Source organism: Jaculus jaculus, chromosome 19 (assembly GCF_020740685.1).
Source record: "Jaculus jaculus isolate mJacJac1 chromosome 19, mJacJac1.mat.Y.cur, whole genome shotgun sequence".
In the NCBI taxonomy this organism is placed as follows: domain Eukaryota; kingdom Metazoa; phylum Chordata; class Mammalia; order Rodentia; family Dipodidae; genus Jaculus; species Jaculus jaculus.
In genome coordinates, this window is record NC_059120.1 from 60827743 (window position 1) to 60849738 (window position 21996).

General features: G+C 46.4%; 1 protein-coding gene across 1 annotated transcript in view; it reads left to right on the forward strand.

Moving 5' to 3' along the window:
- The first annotated feature begins 7307 nt into the window (after positions 1-7307).
- Znf292 (zinc finger protein 292) overlaps positions 7308-21996 on the forward strand; it is an 80400-nt gene continuing 65711 nt past the window's right edge. Inside the window, exon 1 of the mRNA XM_045137903.1 lies at positions 7308-7478. Within this exon, the coding sequence (XP_044993838.1) occupies positions 7308-7478 (171 nt within the window). The remainder of the gene's footprint in view (positions 7479-21996) is intronic.

Sequence of the window (21996 nt, forward strand, 5' to 3'; positions counted from 1 at the left end):
GTTCTGGACACAGGGCCACAGCAGTCATGGCCCCATAGCAGCTGTCTGTACCTGCACAACACTGGGCACATCAACATGCTGTCATGGCTGATGAAGAGAGGCAAAAGTAAAACAAGAAGACTGAGCTGGGAAGATGGGCCAGTGGTTAATGCACTTGCTTGCAAAATCTGCCCCCATAACCAACGTAAAGCCAGAGACACAAAGTGGTGCATGCATTTGGATTTCATTTGCAATGACAAGAGGGCCTCGTGCACCCACACTTACTTTCTCTCTTTCACAAATAAGTAAGTAAATAAAGAAATAAAACTATTTTAAATATATTTATTTATTTGATAGAGTGAGAAAGTGTGTGTATGAGCTGACCAGGGCCTCTTGCTGCTGCAAATGAATTCCAGATTCTTTCACCACTTTGTGCATCTGGCTTTATCTGGGTAATGGGGAATTGCAAGCAAGTGCCTTTAACCACTGAACAATCTCGCTATCCCAATAAATATATTTTTAATGAGGAAATATGGGGCTAAAGAGATAGCTTAGCAGTTAATAGCACTTACTTGAAGAACCCACTGACTCAGGTTCAATTCCCCAATACCCACATAGAGCCAGATGCACAAAGTGGTGCATGCATCTGAAGTTTGTCTGCAATGGTAGGAGGCCCTCGTGCACCCATATTTACTTTATCTCTACCTTTCTTTCTCCTAATTAAATAAATATTTTTTAAAAGAAGAAAGGCATCAGCATAACAGAGGAACTGGTTAGAGGGAGGAAAGGATTCAGTGGAAGGGATATTTTATTGATGAATAGGCCTATAAGACTCATGGAGATCAGTGAAATTCCAAAAAAGGTTAACGCTCTGGGAAGAGACCTGTGCATTTCCTAGTTCTTATTATTTTTAATCCAAATACCGCAGACTGATGTTTCCTCATGGACACTAAATTTGGAGTAAATGATATGCAGTGATTAGAATTTAGAGCTACAAGGCTGGTGTGTGCAGCTCAGCGACAGAACACACCATCACAGGCCCGAGTTCCATTCCCAAGGGGAGGGAGAAGCAATCAGACAGAAAGGTGCTTTCTAAGTTTCTCTGTTTACTTCTTTGCAGAAATTCTCTGAATCATTTGAATGGTATTTCATAGAGCTCGTGTGTAGCACATCTATGTTTCCAAGGTTTTATTTTGCTTTGTTGTACAATTATTTTCATCCTGGTTAACTTAGAAGTTAAGAAATTGAACTAGACAGTCAAAGTGCTGAGAATAACATGGTTGAAAGCTAAGCCTTAAATGGGTCATGTAGTTATCCACTCCAATGCTCAGAAAAGAGCATGGGAGAGGGGGCTGAGAAATGTAAGACCTGAAGGGAGGGATGGGTCTTACAGGATGCTTTCTTCCAGATAAGACATGGCCAGTGTGCTCTTGAACTCACAGAAACTATAATTATCAGGATATTACTTGCAGAAGAATAGACCCTGTGGACATTATGTCATGGAGGGAGGAGGGTCATGAAAGCCTACAGTCCTCTGTAGGAACCTATAGGCAGTTAATTGCTGGAGGAGGAAGACATTTTCTTCAGTGGTGTACTCACTAGATAAGGCGCTCATGTGCCTGTGAATAACTCCTCACTTACGCTCCAGTGAACAGTCCTGACACACTGGATCACCCTCCCCCCTCAAAAAAGATGCCAGGCATGATGGCACATGCCTTTAATCCCAGTGCTTGGGAGGCACAGGTAGTAGGATTGCCATGAGTTCTAGGCTAGCCTGGACTACATAGAAGTCCCTGTCTCAATAACATCAAAAACTAAAAAACATTTTCTTTAAAATATTGTTACTTTCTCATTTTGCATTTGAATTTTAATGTAAATTTTTGTGCTCTTTTTAAATGAGAAAACAAAGACTAAAGTAATCCTTCTACTGGGGACCAAATGTTTCCTGTGCTTTGGCATGTTTCCAACATGCGTCTTGCCTGAAAAAAAATGTGGTGTGTTTTTCATAGATGCGCTGGGCACGTCAATCATGTCCCCTGTGAGGTGTGGGCACAGCACAGACGACCAAGCTCAAGGGACTTTCTGTCTACCTCCTGCTGCCCACTTGGAAAACCAGGTCACAGTGCCACAAGCAGCTCCTGGAGTTCAGATGGGGAATCTCCCGCATGACCACACTATCAAACCACACTCCTGAGCCACAACCACAGCCACAAGGAGGGCAGGATCTGCAGGGCAGGGCAGGAAGAGGCTGTAGTGCAGCTGAGCGCAAATGTGGCTGGCAGGGGGAGCAGGCGGCTGAAGCAGGAGGCCCAGCAGCAGGGGGTGCAGGTGGCTGGAGCGGGAGTTCCACCAGCAGGGGGCGCAGGTGGCTGGAGCGGGAGCCCCACCAGCGGGGGGCATAGGAGACTGGAGCAGGAGCCCCACCAGCAGGGGCCGCAGGCGACCCATGGGCTAGCTTGTGGGGCTGGGCCTGCGCAGCCTGCAGGTAGGGTCAGGGAGGACCACCTGGTGGGCTGATGGGTCGTTGAACACCACGATCGGGCCCGCCGAGGGTCCTGCCCAACCTTGGGTCTGCGATTTTGTCTGGACCCAGTAGCGTGGCCCGCGGAGCTCGCTCGGGAGGAAGGTGCGAAGAACGCCCCTGAAGTACATCTCCTCCAGGGCCCGAAAGGGTCAGGGGGTGTGTGTCTGTGTCTCAGGTTTAGGGACATTCATGCTCAGGGGAGGAAAGGTCCTGTGTGTGCCCACAGCAGAGCCCCGGGTTTGCAGAGCGCCTGGGTGCTCGGGGACATGCAGGCTCTGTGCTGCTGGATGGATGGGATGGGTCTTGGATTTTCCTGGGAACCTCTTAGTAAATGTGGGGGCGGGGCGGGGCTGGCTCTAGAGAGCTGATTTGATCTGAGCTGAGCTCACAGTTTGGTGCTTTAAGAAAGAGAGGACTTGGGGGCACAGGGAGGTGGTGTGCATTTCTACGGAGAACGAGACTTCTAACATCCCCAAGACAGTTGTCCTACCAAGGGTTACCATTTCTTTTTTCTTTTATTTTTGAGACAGTTTTACCATTGTCCAGGCTAGCCTCTAACTCCACATAGCTAAGGCTGGCCTTGACTTCTGATCTTCTTGCCTCCCATGTGCTGGGATTAAAAGGCCTGTGCCACCATAAGTGGCTTTTACTCAGTTAAAAAATAAGTGCGGGTTGGAGAGATGGCTTAGCGGTTAAGCGCTTGCCTGTGAAGCCTAAGGACCCCGGTTCGAGGCTCGGTTCCCCAGGTCCCACGTTAGCCAGATGCACAAGGGGGCGCACGCGTCTGGAGTTCGTTTGCAGAGGCTGAAGCCCTGGCGCGCCCATTCTCTCTCTCCCTCTATCTGTCTTTCCATCTGTGTCTGTCACTCTCAAATAAATAAAAAATTTAAAAAAAAATAAGTGAATTCCGGGTCAGTCTGGGCTAGAGTGAGACTACCTCCAAACACCAAAAGTAAATAAATAATAAAAATAAGACCTGCAATTCTATCGAGATTTTCTGGACTGATTTAACCCAACTAGCACCTCAGTCAGACTTTTTATTATTATTATTATTTAGTTTTAAAATTTTTGCTGGCTGTAGTGGCTCATGCCTATAATCCTAGCATTTCAGAGGCTTGTGGTAGGTGTGAAGTGAATTCCAGGTCAGCCTAGACTACAATGAGAATCTGCTCAAAAAAAAAAAAAAATTAAAAAAGCAAAACTTTTACTATGTGTGGTATGTGTATGTGTGCACATGTGGTGTATGCACGTATGTAAAAAATGTGCAAGCTTTGCCAGGCATGGTGGCGCACACCTTTAATCGCAGCACTTAGAAGCAGACATAGGAGGATCACCATGAGTTCGAGGTCACCCTGATCCTACATAGTGAATTCCAGGTCAGCCTGGCTAGAGTGAGACCCTATCTCAAAAACAAACAAAAAATTGCACAAGCCCATGAACTCTTACCCACTTGAGTGTCCTCTCCAGCCTTCCCCCAATCACATTTGATTTTGAGACGTTTCATTTAACTCAGGCTGGCTTCAAATACGCTATGTAGTCAAGGATGACCTTGAATTCCTAATCCTTCTGCCTCTAGCTCCTGAGCACTGAGATTGTTGGCATGTGCTATCACACATCACACCCAGCTTTTATCGTAATTTTTTTAAATTAAAAGAACAGTCTGTAGGTGTTGCCATTTAAGGTCTACTTCCATGAAACTCGAAATGTGTTCAAGGCAGTGATAGCCTTTATTCTGTCCTACTTTTCCTCCTTATGTGCATATAAGATATGTCATCTCAGGATTATCATTAATACACAATATTCACTCTTTCACAGACCTTACCATCTCTGGAGACATATTTTTCTTTTTCATTTTCTTTTTGGTTTTTCAAGGTAGGGTCTTGCTCTAAGCCCAGGCTGACCTGGAATTCACTATGTAGTCTCAGGATGACCTCAAGTTCACAGAGATCCTCCTATCTTTGTTTCCCAAGTGCTGGGATTAAAGGCATGTGCCACCACACCTGGTGAGACGCCATATTTCTAAGTGCATATAAAGAGGAAAACTGTACTAACAAGGAGGTAGAGTCCACAGACAGTAGATAGAAGTCAAAGGCACAGTTGTAAGTGCTAATAGACATTAGACAGTGCTAGTGCTCATTACTAATGAAGTCTCCTTAGTTTTAAGGGAATTATGGCCTTGAGATAGGAATGACATTCTCAGGTAACTCACCTCCCCCTACCAATCTAACACAAGGTCTCATGAACATATCCTGCCATTGAGCTACACCCCAGCCCTTGTTAATTCTTTTAAAAGTCAATAACCAACATTTGGGCTTATTTCATTTTGATGTTTCTCTTTGCCCCCCCTCCCCACCCCCTCCTACAGGTGAGGTGTAGCGCAAGCCATTATGATTGGAATGAAAATGAGCTTCACTAATTTCTGATGCCTTATGGTCCTTGGATTTACTGGTTCATCTGGCTAATCTAGTATTTCTCGCTTTTTAGTTTTCACTGGGATCCTGAAATAGTGTAAGCGGTGGAAGCTTCATTTGGACATGTAAATTACGTTATTTGGAGAGCAAGTTGCCAGTATTACAAACCCCTACTGGCAGCAAGTGTACCTGAGGCAGAGTGCCTCTCTAGTACTGGGACCTCCTCCCCTCCCCGAAGCTGCCTTTTCAGTCCTGATACTATGGTGTCCTTTTCCTAATGTCTCTTCCACAGGCAAACAGAAGAATCTGCCTTGCTAACCTGTAATACTGACAGTTTCTTTTCCTTTTTTACATTTTATTAACGTGCACAGATGCACGTCCGCACCTGCATAACTGGGAATGCTAGGGTCTCTTGCATCTGCAGACCAATGTCTGTCCAGGTTTACGTGGGAAGCTGGGGAATTGAACCCTGGGCTGGAAGACTTCCCAAGCATCTGTAAGTGCCCCGCCATCTCCTCAGCCTGATTCCATTTTTCCTGAGCTTGTTCACTTTACATAATGCCACCTTTTTTGTTGTTTTGTTTTTCCAGGCTGATCTGGAAGTCACTGTGGAGTCTCAGGAGGCCTCTCAGCTTCTTATCCTCCTGCCTCCACCACATCCAGAGCTTTGGGGTAAGCTTACGCCATCACATCTGACTCACGAGTGTTGGGGTTTGAACCCAGGGCCTCCTGCATGCTAGTCAAACACTCTCATCAGCTGAGGCACAGCCCCAGATGAAAAACTAGCTTTAACTGGTTTATTGTAAATTTGGGGTTAAGCATTTTTTAAAAACATTTATTTTTATTTGAGACAGAGAGGAGAGAGTGAGAGTGGGCATGCCAGGGCCTCTAGCCACTGCAAATGAGCTCCAGACACACGTGCCACCATATGCATCTGGCTTACATGGGACCTAGAGAATCCAACATGGGCCTTTAGGCTTCGCAGGCATGCGCCTAACTGCTAAGCCATCTGTCCAGCCTAGGGTTAAGCATTTTGACTTTCACAGTGCTGCTTCTTTTTCCTTTTTGTTTTTTTGAGGTAAGGTCACACTTTAGCTGTTAGGTTGAGACAGGCTCTCAAAATGGAGTCACCAGGTGGTGACAGAGACATAAGGATGTGGGTTACCCACATTCCTCAAGAAACTGCTCAGCCATTATCCCTTCCTTGTTTAACAATGACCCTTCCCCCATCCCCAGGTCCTGATTTCCTGTAAGTCTCCTGGTCACTGTTCTGGTGTCACACCCTGGCTATCTTACTCTCCCTTAAAGAAACCCTTTTTTTTTTTTAAATAAAAAAATAAAATAAAACTTTTCCCTTTCTCACCTTCCCCCAACTGAAGAGCCCTATGGAACCCACTGTGTGCAGAATTAAGTTGACTGCTCCGCTCTGGAGTTAGCCCTGGCAGCTTGTGCTTTTCCCGAATGAAAGCTTCCATCTTTGCTTCAGAGTGGTCTCTGTGGTCTTGGTCAGTCCCGAACCTTACTCCAGCCCAGGCTGACCTGGAATTCACCCTGTGATCTCAGGCCTCGAACTCTCAGAGATGCTCCTACGTCTGCCTCCCGGGCGCTAGGATGAAGTCGTGCGCCACCAGCGAGACGCACGAGGCGGCAGGGCGCTGGGTCGCGCAGCTTGTGCTGCCAAGGTCTTCAACGCCGTCCTCAGCTTCCGCCCCCACCCCCAGCTTTGTGCTAATCGTTCGTTATTTAACTACAGAAAACACTGCAGCACCAGGGGAAATGCTAGCTGCAATGGTTCTGGACAACTTTTTTGATGTGGGCCGCAACTCTCCTTTCTGTTCTGCTCTTTTCGAGGCAGGGTCTCGCCGTAGCCCAGGCTGAGCTGGAACTTGCTGTCGTCGCAGGCCGGCCTGTGGCTCTCGCGGATCCTCCTACCTCGGCCTCCCGCCCGCGTGCGGGGACTACCGGGGCTCCGCCACGCCTTCGTGATTGTAACGGAGTCAGTCTTACTGATTTTTGTGTTTGGTGACCTCGTTCTTCACTAGAGCTTTCAGGCTGCGGTGATTTCTGGAGCGCGCAGGAGACCCGAGCCCGCGAGGCTCGTCCCTCGGTCATCCTCTCCCAAACAAACGCTCCTGCGGCTGACGGATCACCCTCCGGCCACCCCGCGGGCGAGCGGGCTCCTCGCGGCGAAGCGCGGCCCGGCGGGATGCGGCCCCGCCCGGCTCGCGGCCCCGGCCCCCAGCCCCGCTCCCCGCGCGCCGCCCGCCCGCCCGCTCCCGACGCGGCCCTTTGTACGTGCTCCGCGGCGGGCGCGCCGGCACGTGACCGCGCCGAACGTGGCATTGTGTTATCACGTGACCCAAGGTGCGTACGCGACGGAGCGGGCTGCGAAGATGGCGGACGAGGAGGCCGAGCGGGAGAGGCCGGGCCGCGGCGGCGGCGGCGGCTGCGCGGCGGAGCTGGCGCGCCTGGGCGAGCGGCTGCAGGAGCTGGAGCGCCGGCTGCGGGAGAGCCGGGCGCCGGCCGTGGACGCGGCCACCGAGTACTGCCAGCAGCTGTGCCAGGTGAGCGCCGCCGTCCCCTCCCCCTTCCTTCTTCCCCGCAGGAGGGAGCGGGCGCGCGGGCGGACGAGGCCCGGCACCTTTGTGCGCGGCCGCGGCGCTCGGGCGGACGGCGGCGAGGCGCGTCCGGCCCGCTCGTCCCCCCTCCCCCTCCCGGCCCGGGACGGGGCAGGCCGGCTCCCCGCGCTCGCGTACGCCGGGCCGCGGCTCGGGACCGGCCTCCGCCCGCGCCCCCGCCGCCCTCCGCTCCGGCCCGCCCGCGGCGTGATCCCGCGCTCGCTGCCCCGCGGCCCGCCCCCGGCCCGGCCCGGCCCGGCCCGGCCCGCGCCGTCTTTCCGGCCTTTGTTGTCGGCGCTGCCCGCGTCTCGGAGGTCTTTGTTGACGCTCGGCCGGCGGGGCCTGCCTGTCCGCGGGTGGAGGCGCGCCGGTCCTCCGAGCGCGGGCCGCCAGGGGAAGCCGCCGCGGCCCCGGGTTCGGTTCCCCGCAGCACCCTTCGTCCCTCCCCCCCCCCCCCGTCTCCACCCCACCTTCCCTGGAGTCTCGCCGGTGGCGAGCTCCCGGGGACTGCGGAGACGAGGGAGTCTGTGGCCTGCGCCGCGGACACTGTCACGTCTTTCCCAGGCCCAAGGACATGGCTGGGTGGTGACTGCGTCTAGCCAGGGTTTAGAAGATGCTGTAGGACAGGAAGCAGTTTGGATCCACATTTGGATTGGATCACCGGCCCTCCACCTACCCTCTCTTCTAGGAAGCTGCTTCTGGCTACGGAGATTTTTTTTCTTTTGGTTAAATTGACTAATTGAGGAGGAAATAGACCATTTTTTAAATACATTGAGTTAATTAGAGAATGTATTATTCTAGAGGGTTTGTTTTGCAAATATTGTCATTTGAAGAGTGGCAACGACTGTTAACATTAAGATCAAAGGGTACTCGATCACATACAGAAGATTGTCTGTTGCCATTTGGACTTTATTCACGTGAATTATTTGAAGGTGGTTTACTAAGAACATTGTGACATGAGGAATGCCTTGTCTGGGAGTATATGCAATTACAGAGTTCCTCACGTAAGGTGTCAGGTGTGGGGGCAGAATTAGAGATTTTGTCATTGCTTTTAATCTTAGTATTAAAGAATGACTGAAATTTGCCACTTTCTGTGTCCTGCAGGCACCCACTTATTCTTGGTCTTTAGATAACGGAGATTTGTTTTAAACGTGAAAAATTATTTCAGTGTAGCATCTGTAATAGAAATCTCACAAGTGAAGTCAGATTTTATTAGTAGTATTATTTATTATTTTTATTATTGGAAAGAAAAGACCTGGCTGACTTGGACTTGCCATGTAGGTCTCCGGAACATTGGGATTACAATCCTGTACCAACACACCCAGTTTGGAGTCAGATTTTTTTTTTTTTTTTTTTTTGGTTTTTCGAGGTAAGGTCTCACTCTGGTCCAGGCTGACCTGGAATTAACTCTGTAGTCTTAGGGTAGCCTTGAACTCATGGCGATCCTCCTACCTCTGCCTCCCAAGTGCTGGGATTAAAGGCGTGCGCCACCACGCCCGGCTTGGAGTCAGATTTTTAAAAATATTTTTAATTATTTATTTAGACAGAAAGAAGCAGATAAATACAGAGAGAGTGGGTGTGCCAGGGCCTCCAACCACTGCAAAGGAATTCCAGAAGTATGTGCCCCCTTGTGCATCTTCTGTCTTACATGGGTCCTGGGGAAATGAACCCAGGTCCTTAAGCTTTGCAGGCAAGAGCTTTAACCGCTAGGCGATCTCTCCAGTCCATGGAGTCAGCTTTTTTAACCAATGAAAATCATAAGTCTAGCTTTGCGTGAGGTGTTTTCCCAAATAATGCCCATGGATGGTTTTAAGGATATGTAATTCTGGGAAAATGGAATTTTATGCAAGCTGAATGTGTGTTTTTAGGCATGTGATAAGAAATTACTTGAAAGTTAAGCTTTGTGGGGCAGGAGCACGGAGTTGAATGTAAGGTCTTCAGAACACTACATACATCCCTGGCCCCTAGGGTGACTTTCTTTGTTTTTTTTTGTTTGTTGGTAGGAACTCGCACTGTAGTGTCAGGCTGGCCTTGAACTCATTCACTGCAGTCCTCCTACCTAAAGTAACTTAGTGAGTGAAGCAGCATTTAAAAAGTGAGAGTTATTTCCTGTATTGGTTAAATTATGTCATTAGTCTTACTAAATGTAAATTGCTTTTATAGTCTGGCTGACAGAAAATACCAAACTAATGAAACAAAGAGAGTGAGTTTCAAAAAGCATAATTAATCATCATTACTATTATTTTGAGACAGGGTCTCATGTAGCCCAGGCTGGACGCAAGCTTGCTGTGTAGCCGAGGATGACCTTGAGTTTCAGACCCTCCTGCTGCCTCAGTGCTGGGGTCACACCACCACCTGGTTTGTTCAGTGCTGGAGGTCAGGCTCAGGCTTCATGCAGGCCAGGCAGACATGTCAACTCAGGTGTGTCGCCGGCCACCAGACTTGCAATATTATGAAAAGTCAACAGCTTGGTGCCATCCCACAATAACTTGAATGTCCCTAAAAGTGGTTTCTAGAGCTGGGCATTTTGGCACATCACTGTAACCAAATGTCCAGAAGGCAGAAGCAAGAGGATCAGAGTTTGAGTCCAGCCGGGATTACATACTGAGTGATGTGCCAGTTTGGGCTATAAAGTGAGACTGTCTGCAAAACTGCCTGGTTTGTAAAATATAGTCTTGCTCTAGCCCAAGTTGACCTAGAATTCACTATGTAGTTTCAGGGTGGTCTTGAACTCAGAAGGCAATCATCCTACCTCTGCCTTACCAGTGCTGGGGTTAGACATGCACCACCACACCTGGCTGAGAGACACTGTTTATTTAAAATTGTATCTAGCCATTGTTTCCTAAGCAGTAGTTAACATGGAATTTAGTGACACCATCTATCTACTTAATAGGTAAACTTAAAAAAAGTAATTTTAGGGCTGGGGAGTTGGCTCAGCCGTTAAATACTTGCCTGCAAAGGCTAATAACCCAGGTTCGATTCCGCATTACCCACGTAAAGCCAGACAGACAAAGTGGTGCGTGCATCTGGAGTTCATTTGTGCCAGGGCCTCTTGCTATTGTGAAGGAACTGCAGATGCATGTGCCCACTGTGCATATGGCTTGACATGGACACTGGGGAATCAAACTTCGGTCTGTAGCCTTTGCAAGCAAGCAGCTTTAGCTGTGGAGCTATCTCCACGGTTAGGTTCTGTGAATGATGTAGAATAGTAACAGATTTCCCAATTCTGAAAATCAGAACTGAAATGAAAGGTAGAAAATGTTTTTGTTATTAATGGTGGTGTTTTGCTCTTTATTTATTATTTATTATTATTTTGTTGTTGTTTGGTTTTTTTCGAGGTAGGGTCTCACTCTAGCACAGGCTGACCTGGAATTCACTATGTAGTCTCAGGGTGGCCACAAACTCACGGCGATCCTCCTACCTCTGCCTCTCGAGTGCTGAAATTAAAAGCATGCGCCACCGCGCCCAGCTCTCACTCTTCTTATTTTATTTTATTTGGTTTTCCAAGGTACAGTTTCACTCTAGCCCAGAATAACCTGGAATTCACTATTGTAGTCTCAGGGTGGACTCGAACTCATGGCAGTCCTCTTACCTCTGCCTCCGTAGTTCTGGGATTAAAGAAGTGTACCGCCAGCTCCGGTTGCTCCTCCCTTCCCCAGGTAGGTTCTTCCTCTAGGCCAGGCTGACCTGGAATTCACTGTGTAGTTAGTCTCATGGTGGCCTCAAACTCACAGCCATCCTCCTAACGTTCGCCTGGGATTAAAGATGTACACCACCACACCTGGCTTTTTTGCTCTTTCATTATTTATTTATTTATTCATTTTTGTATGTGTGTGGTTTTTTGAAGTAGGGTTTTGCTGTAGCACAAGGCTGACCTGGAATTCACTATGTAGTATCAGGGTGGCCTCAAACTCAAGGCAATCCTCCTACCTCTGCCTCCCTAGTGCTGGGATTAAAGGCATGTGCTACCACACCCGGCTTCTTTCTTTTGCTCTTATAAATAAACATTTGAGGCTAGGGAAATGGCTTAGTCAGTGAACTTCTATAATGCTTGGCTTGTAAGCATGAGGACGTGAATTCAAGGCCTAGATCCACCTAAGAAAAGCAGGGCATGGTGGGGTACACTTGTAAATAGAGTGCTGGGGAGACAGAAGTAAGTGGATCCCTCGAGCTTGCTGGCCAGTCAGTCTAACCTACTAGACCACTTAGAAACTCTGTCTCAATAAACTGGATGGATGATGGACTGACGGACAGACAGAGGGACAACACCCGAAAGGAACAGCACATACAGTTGTCCTCTGGCCTCCATCTTCTTAAACATATGCACATGTACTCAATATGTACATTGGTGCACACACATGAACACACAAAACTAAAAATGTGCAGTATAAAGGCTGTCACTAAGTGGTAGAGCCCTTGTTTAGCATATAGAAAGCCCTGGCCCTGTATTTCTTATAATTGTCACTGTCATCATCCCCCTCCCCCTGCACAAATGAAGAGCACAATTAAAAGCAAACCTTAGCTTGGTGTGGTGGCACATGCCTTTAATCCCAGCACCTTGGAGGCAGAGTTAGGAGGATCTGTCAGAGTTCAAGGCCCTGAGACTACAGAGTGAATCAGGTCAGCCTGAGCTAGAGTGAGACCCTACCTCGAAAAAAAACAAAAATAAAAATAAAAAAAGAGCAAACCTTGAGAGGACAGTAGGTAGGTAGAGCATGGAACTATGAGTGTCACAAATACTTAATCTTATGTCTTTTGAGAGTTAGCTTTAATATGGGTAGTGTTGGTAGCTTCTATTAATTTTTAAATTTTTTATTTATTTGCAAAAGAGTGAATATTGGTGTTCCAAGGCTTCTTGCTGCTGCACATGAATTCCAGATGTGTGAGCCACTTTGTGCATCTGGTTTTACATAGGTACTGGACAGTCAAACCTGGCATGTAACGCTTTTCAAGCAAGTGCATTATTGTCGTGTCCCCCCCCCATTTTATTTGCAAGGAGAGAGAAAGAGAGAGAGAGAGAGAGAGAGTGTGTGTGTGTGTGTGTAAGAGAGAGAGAGAGAGGGAGAGAGAGAATGAATGAATATGGGCATGCCGGGACTTCTAACCACTACAAACTCACTCTAGATATGTATGCCACTTTGTGCATTTGGCTTTGCATAGGTACTGGGGAATCAAACTCAGGTCATTAGGATTTGCAGGCAAGCGCTTAAACTACAGAGCCATCTCTCCAGCCATATTAATGTTTTAAATGTTGACTTAATATAAGATTACAGATTATCCAGGAATAATTTCTTAAATTTGTTTCAGACTCTTCTATAGTTACTATATTTAAAAACTGGCTACAGGGCTGGAGAGATGGCTTAGCGATTAAGGTGTTTGCCTCCACAATCTAAGGATCTAGGTTTGATTCTCCAAGACCCACATAAGCCATGTGCACAAGGTGGTGCATGCATCTGGAGTTTGCAGCAGCTAGAGGCCCTGGTGTGCCCATTCTCTCTCATTCACTCTTCTCTTTCTCTCTGTGTCTGTCTCTAATAAATAAATAAAAATGTTTTTTTAAACTGGGTGTGGTGGCGCATACCTTTAATCCCAGCACTTGGAGGGCAGAGATAAGATTATTACCTGAGTTCAAAGCCACCCTGAGACTATACAGTGAATTCCAGGTCAGCCTGGGCTAGAGTAAGACATTACCTTGGGGAAAAAATTGGCTAAATAAGTTATGCATGGTGGTGCACACCTTTAATCCCAGGCAAGATTGTCCCGAGTTTGAGGCCAGCCTAGGACTGAGAGTTACAGGTCAGCATTGGCGACGCGGAGAGACCTTGCCCTGAAAATTATTGTTTTAAAAACTAGCTATATAGTTGGAACCTCTTGGATTATTTTATTATGCTGGGCTAGTACTTTCATAGACCAGGGAGCCATCATCATGATTCTGGGCTTCAAGTAGTTTACAGTCTCTGAAAGAAGTTAGACACATGGTTATAAAATGTCATTTATGGGCTGGAGAGTTGGCTTAGCAGTTAAGTGCTTGCCTGTGAAGCCTAAGGACCCTGGTTCGAGGCTCGATTCCCCAGGACCCACGTTAGCCAGATGCACAAGTGGGCGCACGCGTCTGGAGTTCGTTTGCAGCGGCTGGAAGCCCTGGCTTGCCCATTCTCTCTCTTGCTCTCTGCCTCTTTCTCTCTCTCTGTCGCTCTCAAATAAATAAAAATAATAATAAAGGCATGTGCCACCAGGACTGGCCAAATTTATAAAAAAATAAAATAAAATAAAATGTCATTTATATTTCTTAATCTCTGAGATGAGTAAATACAATGAAAGTTATTTATTTGGAAGTCTAAATAGAAACATCCCAACAGGAGTTGTCTGTACATCAGTGCTTGGGTGCATGTACCTGTGGAGGCCTTGGTCATTCCTCAGGCACCATCCACCTTTTTCTTTTTTTAATGTGTTCTATTTATTCATTTGAGAGCTAGAGGGAAAGAGGCACAGAGAGAAAGGAAGAGAATGGGCACGCCAGGGCCTCCAGCCACTGCAAACTCCAGATAGATGCACGCACCCCCTTGTGCATCTGGCTTACGTGGGTCCTGGAGAATTGAATCAGGGTCCTTTGGCTTTGTAGGCCAATGCCATAACCACTAAGCCATCTCTCCAGCCCCTCCATCCACCTTTTTGAGACAGGTTCTATATTGACCTGGAGCTTGCTGCCTAGGCTAGCAAGCCCCAAAGGCCCACCTGTCTGCTTCCTTAGCACACCATGTCTGGTGTCTTTATGTGGATTCTGGGGATTGAGCTCAAGTGCCAGTTTCCCAACATAAGAGTTGTTCTTAACTTTAGGGTAATTATTATTCACTGAAAAAGAAACAAATGTTAAACAATGGTGAGGTGTGGTGTTTGCTAACAGCTTTTTTTTTTTTTTTTTTTCTGGGATAGATTGGATTCACAGTGTTCTGGTCTTTATCTTCAGGGTAGCTCATAACCTTATTTTTAGACATTTACTTATTTTGCTTTGCTGGGTTCAAACCTCAGGGCCTTGTGCTAGGCAAATGTTTTACCATTGATCACACCACAGGTCCAGCATCTGTTTCGCAAGGTTCAAGTGCAGTTGTGGAACTGTGTTTCATACATTATACGCTGTATTCCTTATATAATTTTAATTTCTTAATGTATGTAATGGGTGCAGCCATCTCAAATCCAGTTCTCTTGTAGAGTATCTGTGGTGGTGGCATTTGGCACTGAGGGTGATTGGAGCCATCCTGCCTGTGGACATTTCCCCCTCTGTCCAGACTCCCATGTCTCTTTATGGAGCAGAAAGAAAAAGGGTATTTTTTAGTTTGTTTTGTTTTCCAAGGTAGGGTCTCACTCTTCCCCAGGCTGACCTGGACTTCACTGTGTCATCTTCCTTTTTCACATTTACATTGCTAAGCTCCAGAGATACAGTCAGTTGGTGTATTCATAAGATGGATTGTGGTGCATGGAGACTGAAGATGTTTTGGATATACCTGGACTGTACAAGGGCTACCATGGAGCGCTGTTGTCTTGGAATGAAAGTTTTTCTTGGCTACCTGGAGGGACAAAATTTTAAAAATCAGGGATTCGTCACTGCTTATGGATATTGGACTTATACTACAGATGTTTGCCTAATGGTTGTCGAGTTTATATTGGTTCAATCTCTCCTTGTCATGCCTTATAGCAGTTGGAAGTGTTTACTTTGTGCCATTATGTGTTAAAAGAATGTAATTTGTTTTGATTTTACAGAACTCACAGTTAAGAGGTAGTCTTAAATCTCAGATGAGACATAGGACTTTGGAACAATCTTAAGTTGGTAAAGACTGTGGGGACTTAATTTGGTGTAAATACAATATACAGTGTAAGGTGGTTATGAATTTGTTGGGAGCCAGGGGCAGAATGTGGTTGTTTGAATGACTGTCCCCCAATAGATAGATTATGTATATATGTGTGTGTATATATAAAACATAGATTATGTATATATGTACATGTATGTTTGTGTATATATGTGTGTATGTATGTATAGGTTTTTCAAGGTAGGGTCTCATTATAGCCCAGGCTGACATGGAATTCACCATGTAGTTTCAGAGTGGCCTCAAGCTCACAGTGATCCTCCTACCTCTACCTCTTGAGTGCTGGGATTAAAGGTGTGTGCCACCAAGCCCAGCTAAAAAATATTTTTAAAAATTTTATTTATTTATTTGAAAGCCGGGCATGGTGGCGCACACCTTTAATCCCAGCACTTGGAAGGCAGAGGTAGGAGGATCGTCATGAGCTCGAGGCCATTCTTAAGACTACATGGTGAATTCCAGGACAGCCTGGGCTAGAGTGAGACACTACCTTGAAAAACCAAAACAAACACAAAGAAATGACAAGGATTTCATCTTTTCACATCATTGAATTCTGCCTTGTATGTGTGCACGCCACAACCTTGGTTATTGGTCCTTACCTTCCAACTTACTTGAAGGCAGTTTTTGTTGGCCACTGCATTTGCCAGGCTAGCTAACTCACCAGCCTCCTTGAGGTTCTGTCTCTGACTGTACGTGGGTTCTGGGGATAGCTGAACTTGGGTACTCAGGCATGCTCAGAAAGCACTTTATTCTCTATTCACTGAGCCATTCCCAGAGCTCCCAAACTTTGTACCTTTAAGAAAGCATTAAGCCAGTGAGTGCTGGTTCATGCCTTCAGTATTCTGGAGGGAGAGGTAAGAGGAGTGATAGTCTGAGGCCAGCCTAGATGAGTAAGTTTCTAGGCCAGCTAGGGCTAAAGAGCAAAACCCTGTCTTAAAAGACCAATAAATAGCCAGGCATGGTGGCGCACGCCTTTAATCCCAGCACTTGGGAGGCAGAAGTAGGTGGATCACTGTGAGTTCGAGGCCACCCTAAAATTACATAGTGAATTCCAGGTCAGCCTGGGCTAGAGTGAGACCCTACCTCGAAAAACAAACAAAAAGACCAATAAATAGGGCTGGAGAGATGGCTTAGTGGTTAAGGTGCTTGCATGCAAAGCCAAAGGACCCAGGTTCAATTCCCCGGTACTCACAAGGTGGCTTATGCTTTTGGAGTTCATTTGCAGTGGCTGGAGGCCCTGACAAATATCCATATCCAACCCCCCTAAAATAAATAAATAAACTTTAAAAGGCAAATAAATAGTATTTATAGTCAAGAACCAAGATTTAGATGTTGTAGGAGATCCCAGGAAAACAAAAATTAGTAAGGTAAGATTTAGATGTCACTTTATCACACAGATGTCAAAAGGCTATGCCCCATTAACAAAATAATTTTCCTTCTTGAGGGAATACTGAGGATTGAAACTAGGGCCTTGCTGGGCAAGCAAACATCCTACTACATACATCTCTATCTCCGCCCCCTTTTTTTTTTTCAAGGTAGGGTCTTGCTCTAGCTCAGGCTGACCTGGATGGAATTCACTATGTAGTCTCAAGGTGGCCTCAAACTCATGGTGATCCTCCTACCTCTGCCTCCTGAGTGCTGAGGTTAAAGGTGTGTGCCACTGTGCCTAGCACATAACCCCTTTCTTATTGACACGGTCTTGCTAAGTTGCCCGGCTGGCTGTGAACTCACTCTAGCCCAGGCCGATATTGAATATTTGATCCTCTTATCTTAGTTTTGTGGATAGCTGGATTACAAGCATGTGCTTGTCATTTCCAACTAAGTTTTGCCTAATTTTTAGCTTTCTACTTTTACTGAAAATATAGGGTAGCCATCTGTCACATGACGTGCACGTATCCTAAGTGCTTGCCACATAACCTAAAGGGTGTAGGAAGCTAAACTGCCTAGACTAGGTATGGACACAATGACAGAATTGCCTAGGGATGCACTCATAACCAAGCAATACATGACTATATTGAAATGGTTAATGAACACCTAAATCCACAGAACATCAATGACAGCTTGATCATCTACAAAGACAACTCCTGATAGGCTTTATGTTTAACACATGTGTGCATGTGTGTACCCCACAGCACATGTGTAGAGGCCAGGGGACAACTTTTGGGTTGGTCACTTATCTACTTCATTTGAAGGCTCAGGAATCTTGCTCCGCTGTTCTTTGCTGTACTTGCCATGAGCTTCTGGGAAATTTTCCTGTCTCCAAGTCACATCTCACTGTCAGTGTCAGTATGCTGGGATTACAGAAGCCCACCATGGCTCCCAGCTTTTTATGTGGGGTCTGGGGATCAAACTTTAGCTCTCCAGTGTCAGTGGCAAGTGCTGTATTCACAGAGCCATCTATCTCCCCAGCCCCCTGAGAATCTTGACTCTTTAATAGAGAAAGATAGCATCCCACATGCTGTATCGTGTTTGTTTTGAATTGCAATGGGCCTGTGAATGAAGGTTCTCTGTGCTAGGCATTTACCGGTTGAGTTACAGCCTCAGCCCCATCTCACTTTGTTGGTATATTTGTTTCATCTAAAAATGTGTCTTCTACGGGCTGGAGAGATGGCTTAGTGGTTATGCGCTTGCCTGTGAAGCCTAAGGACCCCGGTTTGAGGCTTGATGCCCCAGGACCCACGTTAGCCAGATGCACAAAGGGGTGCATGCATCTGGAGTTCGTTTGCAGAGGCTAGATGCCCCGGCGCGCTCATTCTCTTCCTCTCCCTCTCCCTCTCCCTCTCCCTCTCCCTCTCCCTCCCTCCCTCCCCCTCCCCCCCCTCTCTGCCTGTCGCTGTCAAATAAATAAAAATAAACAAAAAAAATTAAAAATAAAATAAAAATGTGTCTTCTAAACCAGACGTGGTGGTGCATGCCTTTAATCCCAGCATTGGGGAAGCAGAGGTAGGAGGATCCAGGCCACCCTGAGACTACATGGTGAGTTCCAGGTCAGCCTGGGTTAGAGTGAGACCCCCACCTCAAAACAACAACAACAAAATGTATCTTCTAGGGGCTGGGAAGGTGGCTCAGAGAATAAAGCACTTGCTTCACAACTCTGAGGGACCTGAATTTGAATCTCAGGCCCCAAATAAAAGGCTGAACCTGTGTCAGGCATCGGTAATGCCAGGGTGCCCTATAGCAAGAAGGCCTGTGAAAACAGACTTTCCTGGAAGCTCTGGCAATGCAGCTGGTGGCAGTGGTTGGGAAGCATCTGAAAAGAAACCCTTAGGACATAGAGCCTTACTGGAGGAAGTGGGTCACTGGGGGGTGGGCCTTGAGGTTTTATTTATAGCCTGTTCCCTTTTCTTGTTTACTGTCTTGGTCCTGCCTGCTTATGGAACCAGTGCAGCATCCTGCTCCTGCCACCACGCCTTCCCTGCTGCGAAACTTCCCCTTGAAGCTGAAAGCCAAAATACATTCTTTCCTTTCTTTGGTTGCTTCTGGTCAGGTTTGTGCCTATAGCAGCAAGAGAATAGCTAATACGCAGATCAGATCATTCTACAGCTGCTCAGTATGCTCTTCAGCTTTGCGCTTGAATCTGCATTGTAGCTGGATGGAGCGAGAGCGCTTGTAGTCTCCGCACTCAGGAGCCTGAAGCAGGAGCATCACCGAGCCCAGGGCCAGCCTGAAATACAGCGAGGTCCTGCCTCAAAAAATGGAAACATAAAACTCTGCGTAATAATTGTGGTCTGGGGATATATTTAATAGTTAATTTTAATAGATGATTTAGTAGGAGAATAGCTATTTTATATATATAAGAATTTCAATCAATTCAAAATAGTAAACATTTCCAACGGTGGAGTTCAGATTTGAGCTAGACTGCCTTGCAATTTGTTTTAAACTTTTAGAAAAATACTTATTTGAGGGGGTGCACAGAGACAATGAATATGAGTGCGTTCCAGGGTCTCCAGCATTGCAAACTCCAGACCATGCACAACTTTGTGCATCTGGCTTTATGTGGATAATGATGAATCGAACCTAGTCCATAAGGCTTTGCAAGCAAACAACTTTAACCACTGGGCCATCTCTCAAGCCCTACTTTGCTTTTTTGAAACCTTTATTTCTTATTTATTGATTGATTTTTTGAGGTAGCCCAGGCTGACCTGGAATTCACTTGTCTTTAAACCTGTTTAAAAATTTCTTCTTTATTTGTTGAGAGAGGGGGAGGGCAGACAGAATGGGCGCACCAGGGCCTCCAACTACTGCAGATGAACTCCAGGCTCCTGTGCCACTATATGCACCTGGCTTATGTGGGTCCTGGGGAACCAAACCCAGGTCCTTAGGCTTCACAGGCAAGCATGGTAACTGCTAAGCCATCTCTCCAGCCCTTGTTTATTTAATTATTTTGTAACATTAAAAATATTTTATTATTTGCACACAGAGAGAAAATGGGTATGCCAGGGCCTCCAGCCACTCCAAAGAATCCAGATGCATGTACCACCTGTGCATCTGGCTTTACATGGGTACTGGGGAATTGAACCCAGGTTGTTAGGCTTTGCAGGCAAGTGCCTTATCTCTATAAGCCTGGCCTGGAATTCACTAGGTAGTCCCAGGTTGGCCTCAAACTCACATGGTAACTGCTAACCCATATCTCCAGCCATTTTTTAAAACTTTTCTTGACAACTTCCATAATTATAGACAATAAACCATGATAATTCCCTCCACCACCCACTTTCCCCTTCACAAATCCACTCCATCATATCCCCTCCCCCTCTCAATTAGTCACTCTTTTATTTTTATGTCATCATCTTTTCCTCCTATTATGAGGGCACTGTGTAGGTAGTACCAGCCATTGTGAGGCCGTGGATATCCAGGCCATTTTGTGTCTGGAAGAGTGCATTATAAGCCGTCCTGCCCTTCCTTTGGCTCTTACATTCTTTCCATCACCTTTTCCACAATGGACCCTGAGCCTTGGAGGGTGTGATAGAGATGCTTTGGTGCTGAACAATCCTCTGTCACTTCTTTTCAGCACTGTGATACCTTTTGAGTATTCCCAGAGGTCACCACCATCTGAAAAGAGAAGGTTCTCTAACCCAAAATTGAGAACAGCATCAATATATGAGTGTGAACATTAAGAGAAGTGCTTACCGGGCAGTTTGGTGAGCATAGCCAGACTCCAGCAGGCATTACATCCCTAGGGCTCATGACCTCTCCTGTCATAGGTTTTCAGTTCCAGGCATGTATTCCCTCCCATGGAGCGGGCCTCCAGTCCAATTAGAGAGTGGTTGATTTCCCCCATAACAGACATGTCACTATTGTACCTGTTGGCTCACTTGGCCTGGCTGGCCAAACTTAAGGCTTGCAGTGTCCACGGTTGATTATTTCCACTGATGACTTCTCTCTCCCTTAGGGCTGCATGCAGTATAGCTTTGTCCAGCTTTCTGTCAGCTGGTCTACAGGGAGGAGGTTTTCAGCTCAGCTCCAGCTTGATTTCTCAGTGACCTTGCAGCCCAAGCATGTGGAGTCTTCAGCAATATCCAGCCCTTGTTTATTAAAACTTGGGAGAATTACTATTTGAAGTACGTATTGAAAACATTCCTTTGTGTTTGTTTGATACAAGTTGATTTTTTAAATTTGTTCAAGCCTGTTAAATAATAATTATTAATTATTTTTTGGTTTTTCAAGGTAGGGTATCACTCTGGTCCAGGCTGCCATGAAATTCACTATGTGAATTCACAGGCTGGCCTTGAACTCAGGGTGATCTACCTACCACTGCCTCCCCAATACTGGGATTAAATTTGTACGCCACCACACTCAGCAATTAAAAAAATTTTTTTTTTATTGGAGACAGAGATGGAGAGAAAGAATGGTGTACCAGGCCGTCTAGCCACTGCAGACGAACTCCAGATGCATATGCCACCATGTGCATCTGGCTTATGTGGGACCTGGAGAACTGAACCTGGGTTCTTAGGCTTCACAGGCAAGCACCTTAACTGCTAAGCCATCTCTCTAGTCCACAAATTGATTTTAAAAAAATAATTTATTAGCTGGGCATGGTGGTGCACTCCTTTAATCCCAGCACTCAGGAGGCAGAGGTAGGAGAATTGCCGTGAGTTTGAGGCCACCCTGAGAATACATAGTTAATTCCAGGACAGCCTGAACTAGAGTGAAACCCTACCTCAAAGAGCAAAAAAAAATAATAATAATAATTCATTTGAGAGAGAGAGAGGCAGTCAGAGAGAGTAGGGGTGTGCCAAGTCCTTCTGCCACTGTACATGAACTCCAGATGCATGTGCCACTTTGTGCATCTGGCTTTATGTGGGTACTGGGGAGTCAAACCCAGGCCATTAGGCTTCGCAAGCAAGTATATTTAATTGCTGAGCCATCTCTTCTTTTATTTTTATTTCATTTTATTTTGTTTTGGTATTTTTATTTATTTATTTATTTGACAGAGAGAAAGAGGCAATAGGGAGATAGAGAGAGGGAGAGAATGGGCATGCCATGCCTTCCAGTTGTTGCAAATGAACTCCAACTGCATGCGCTACCTTGTGCATCTGGTTTATGTGGGTCCTAGGGAATTGAGCCAGGGTCCTTTGGCTTTACAAGCAAGTGCCTTAACCACTAAG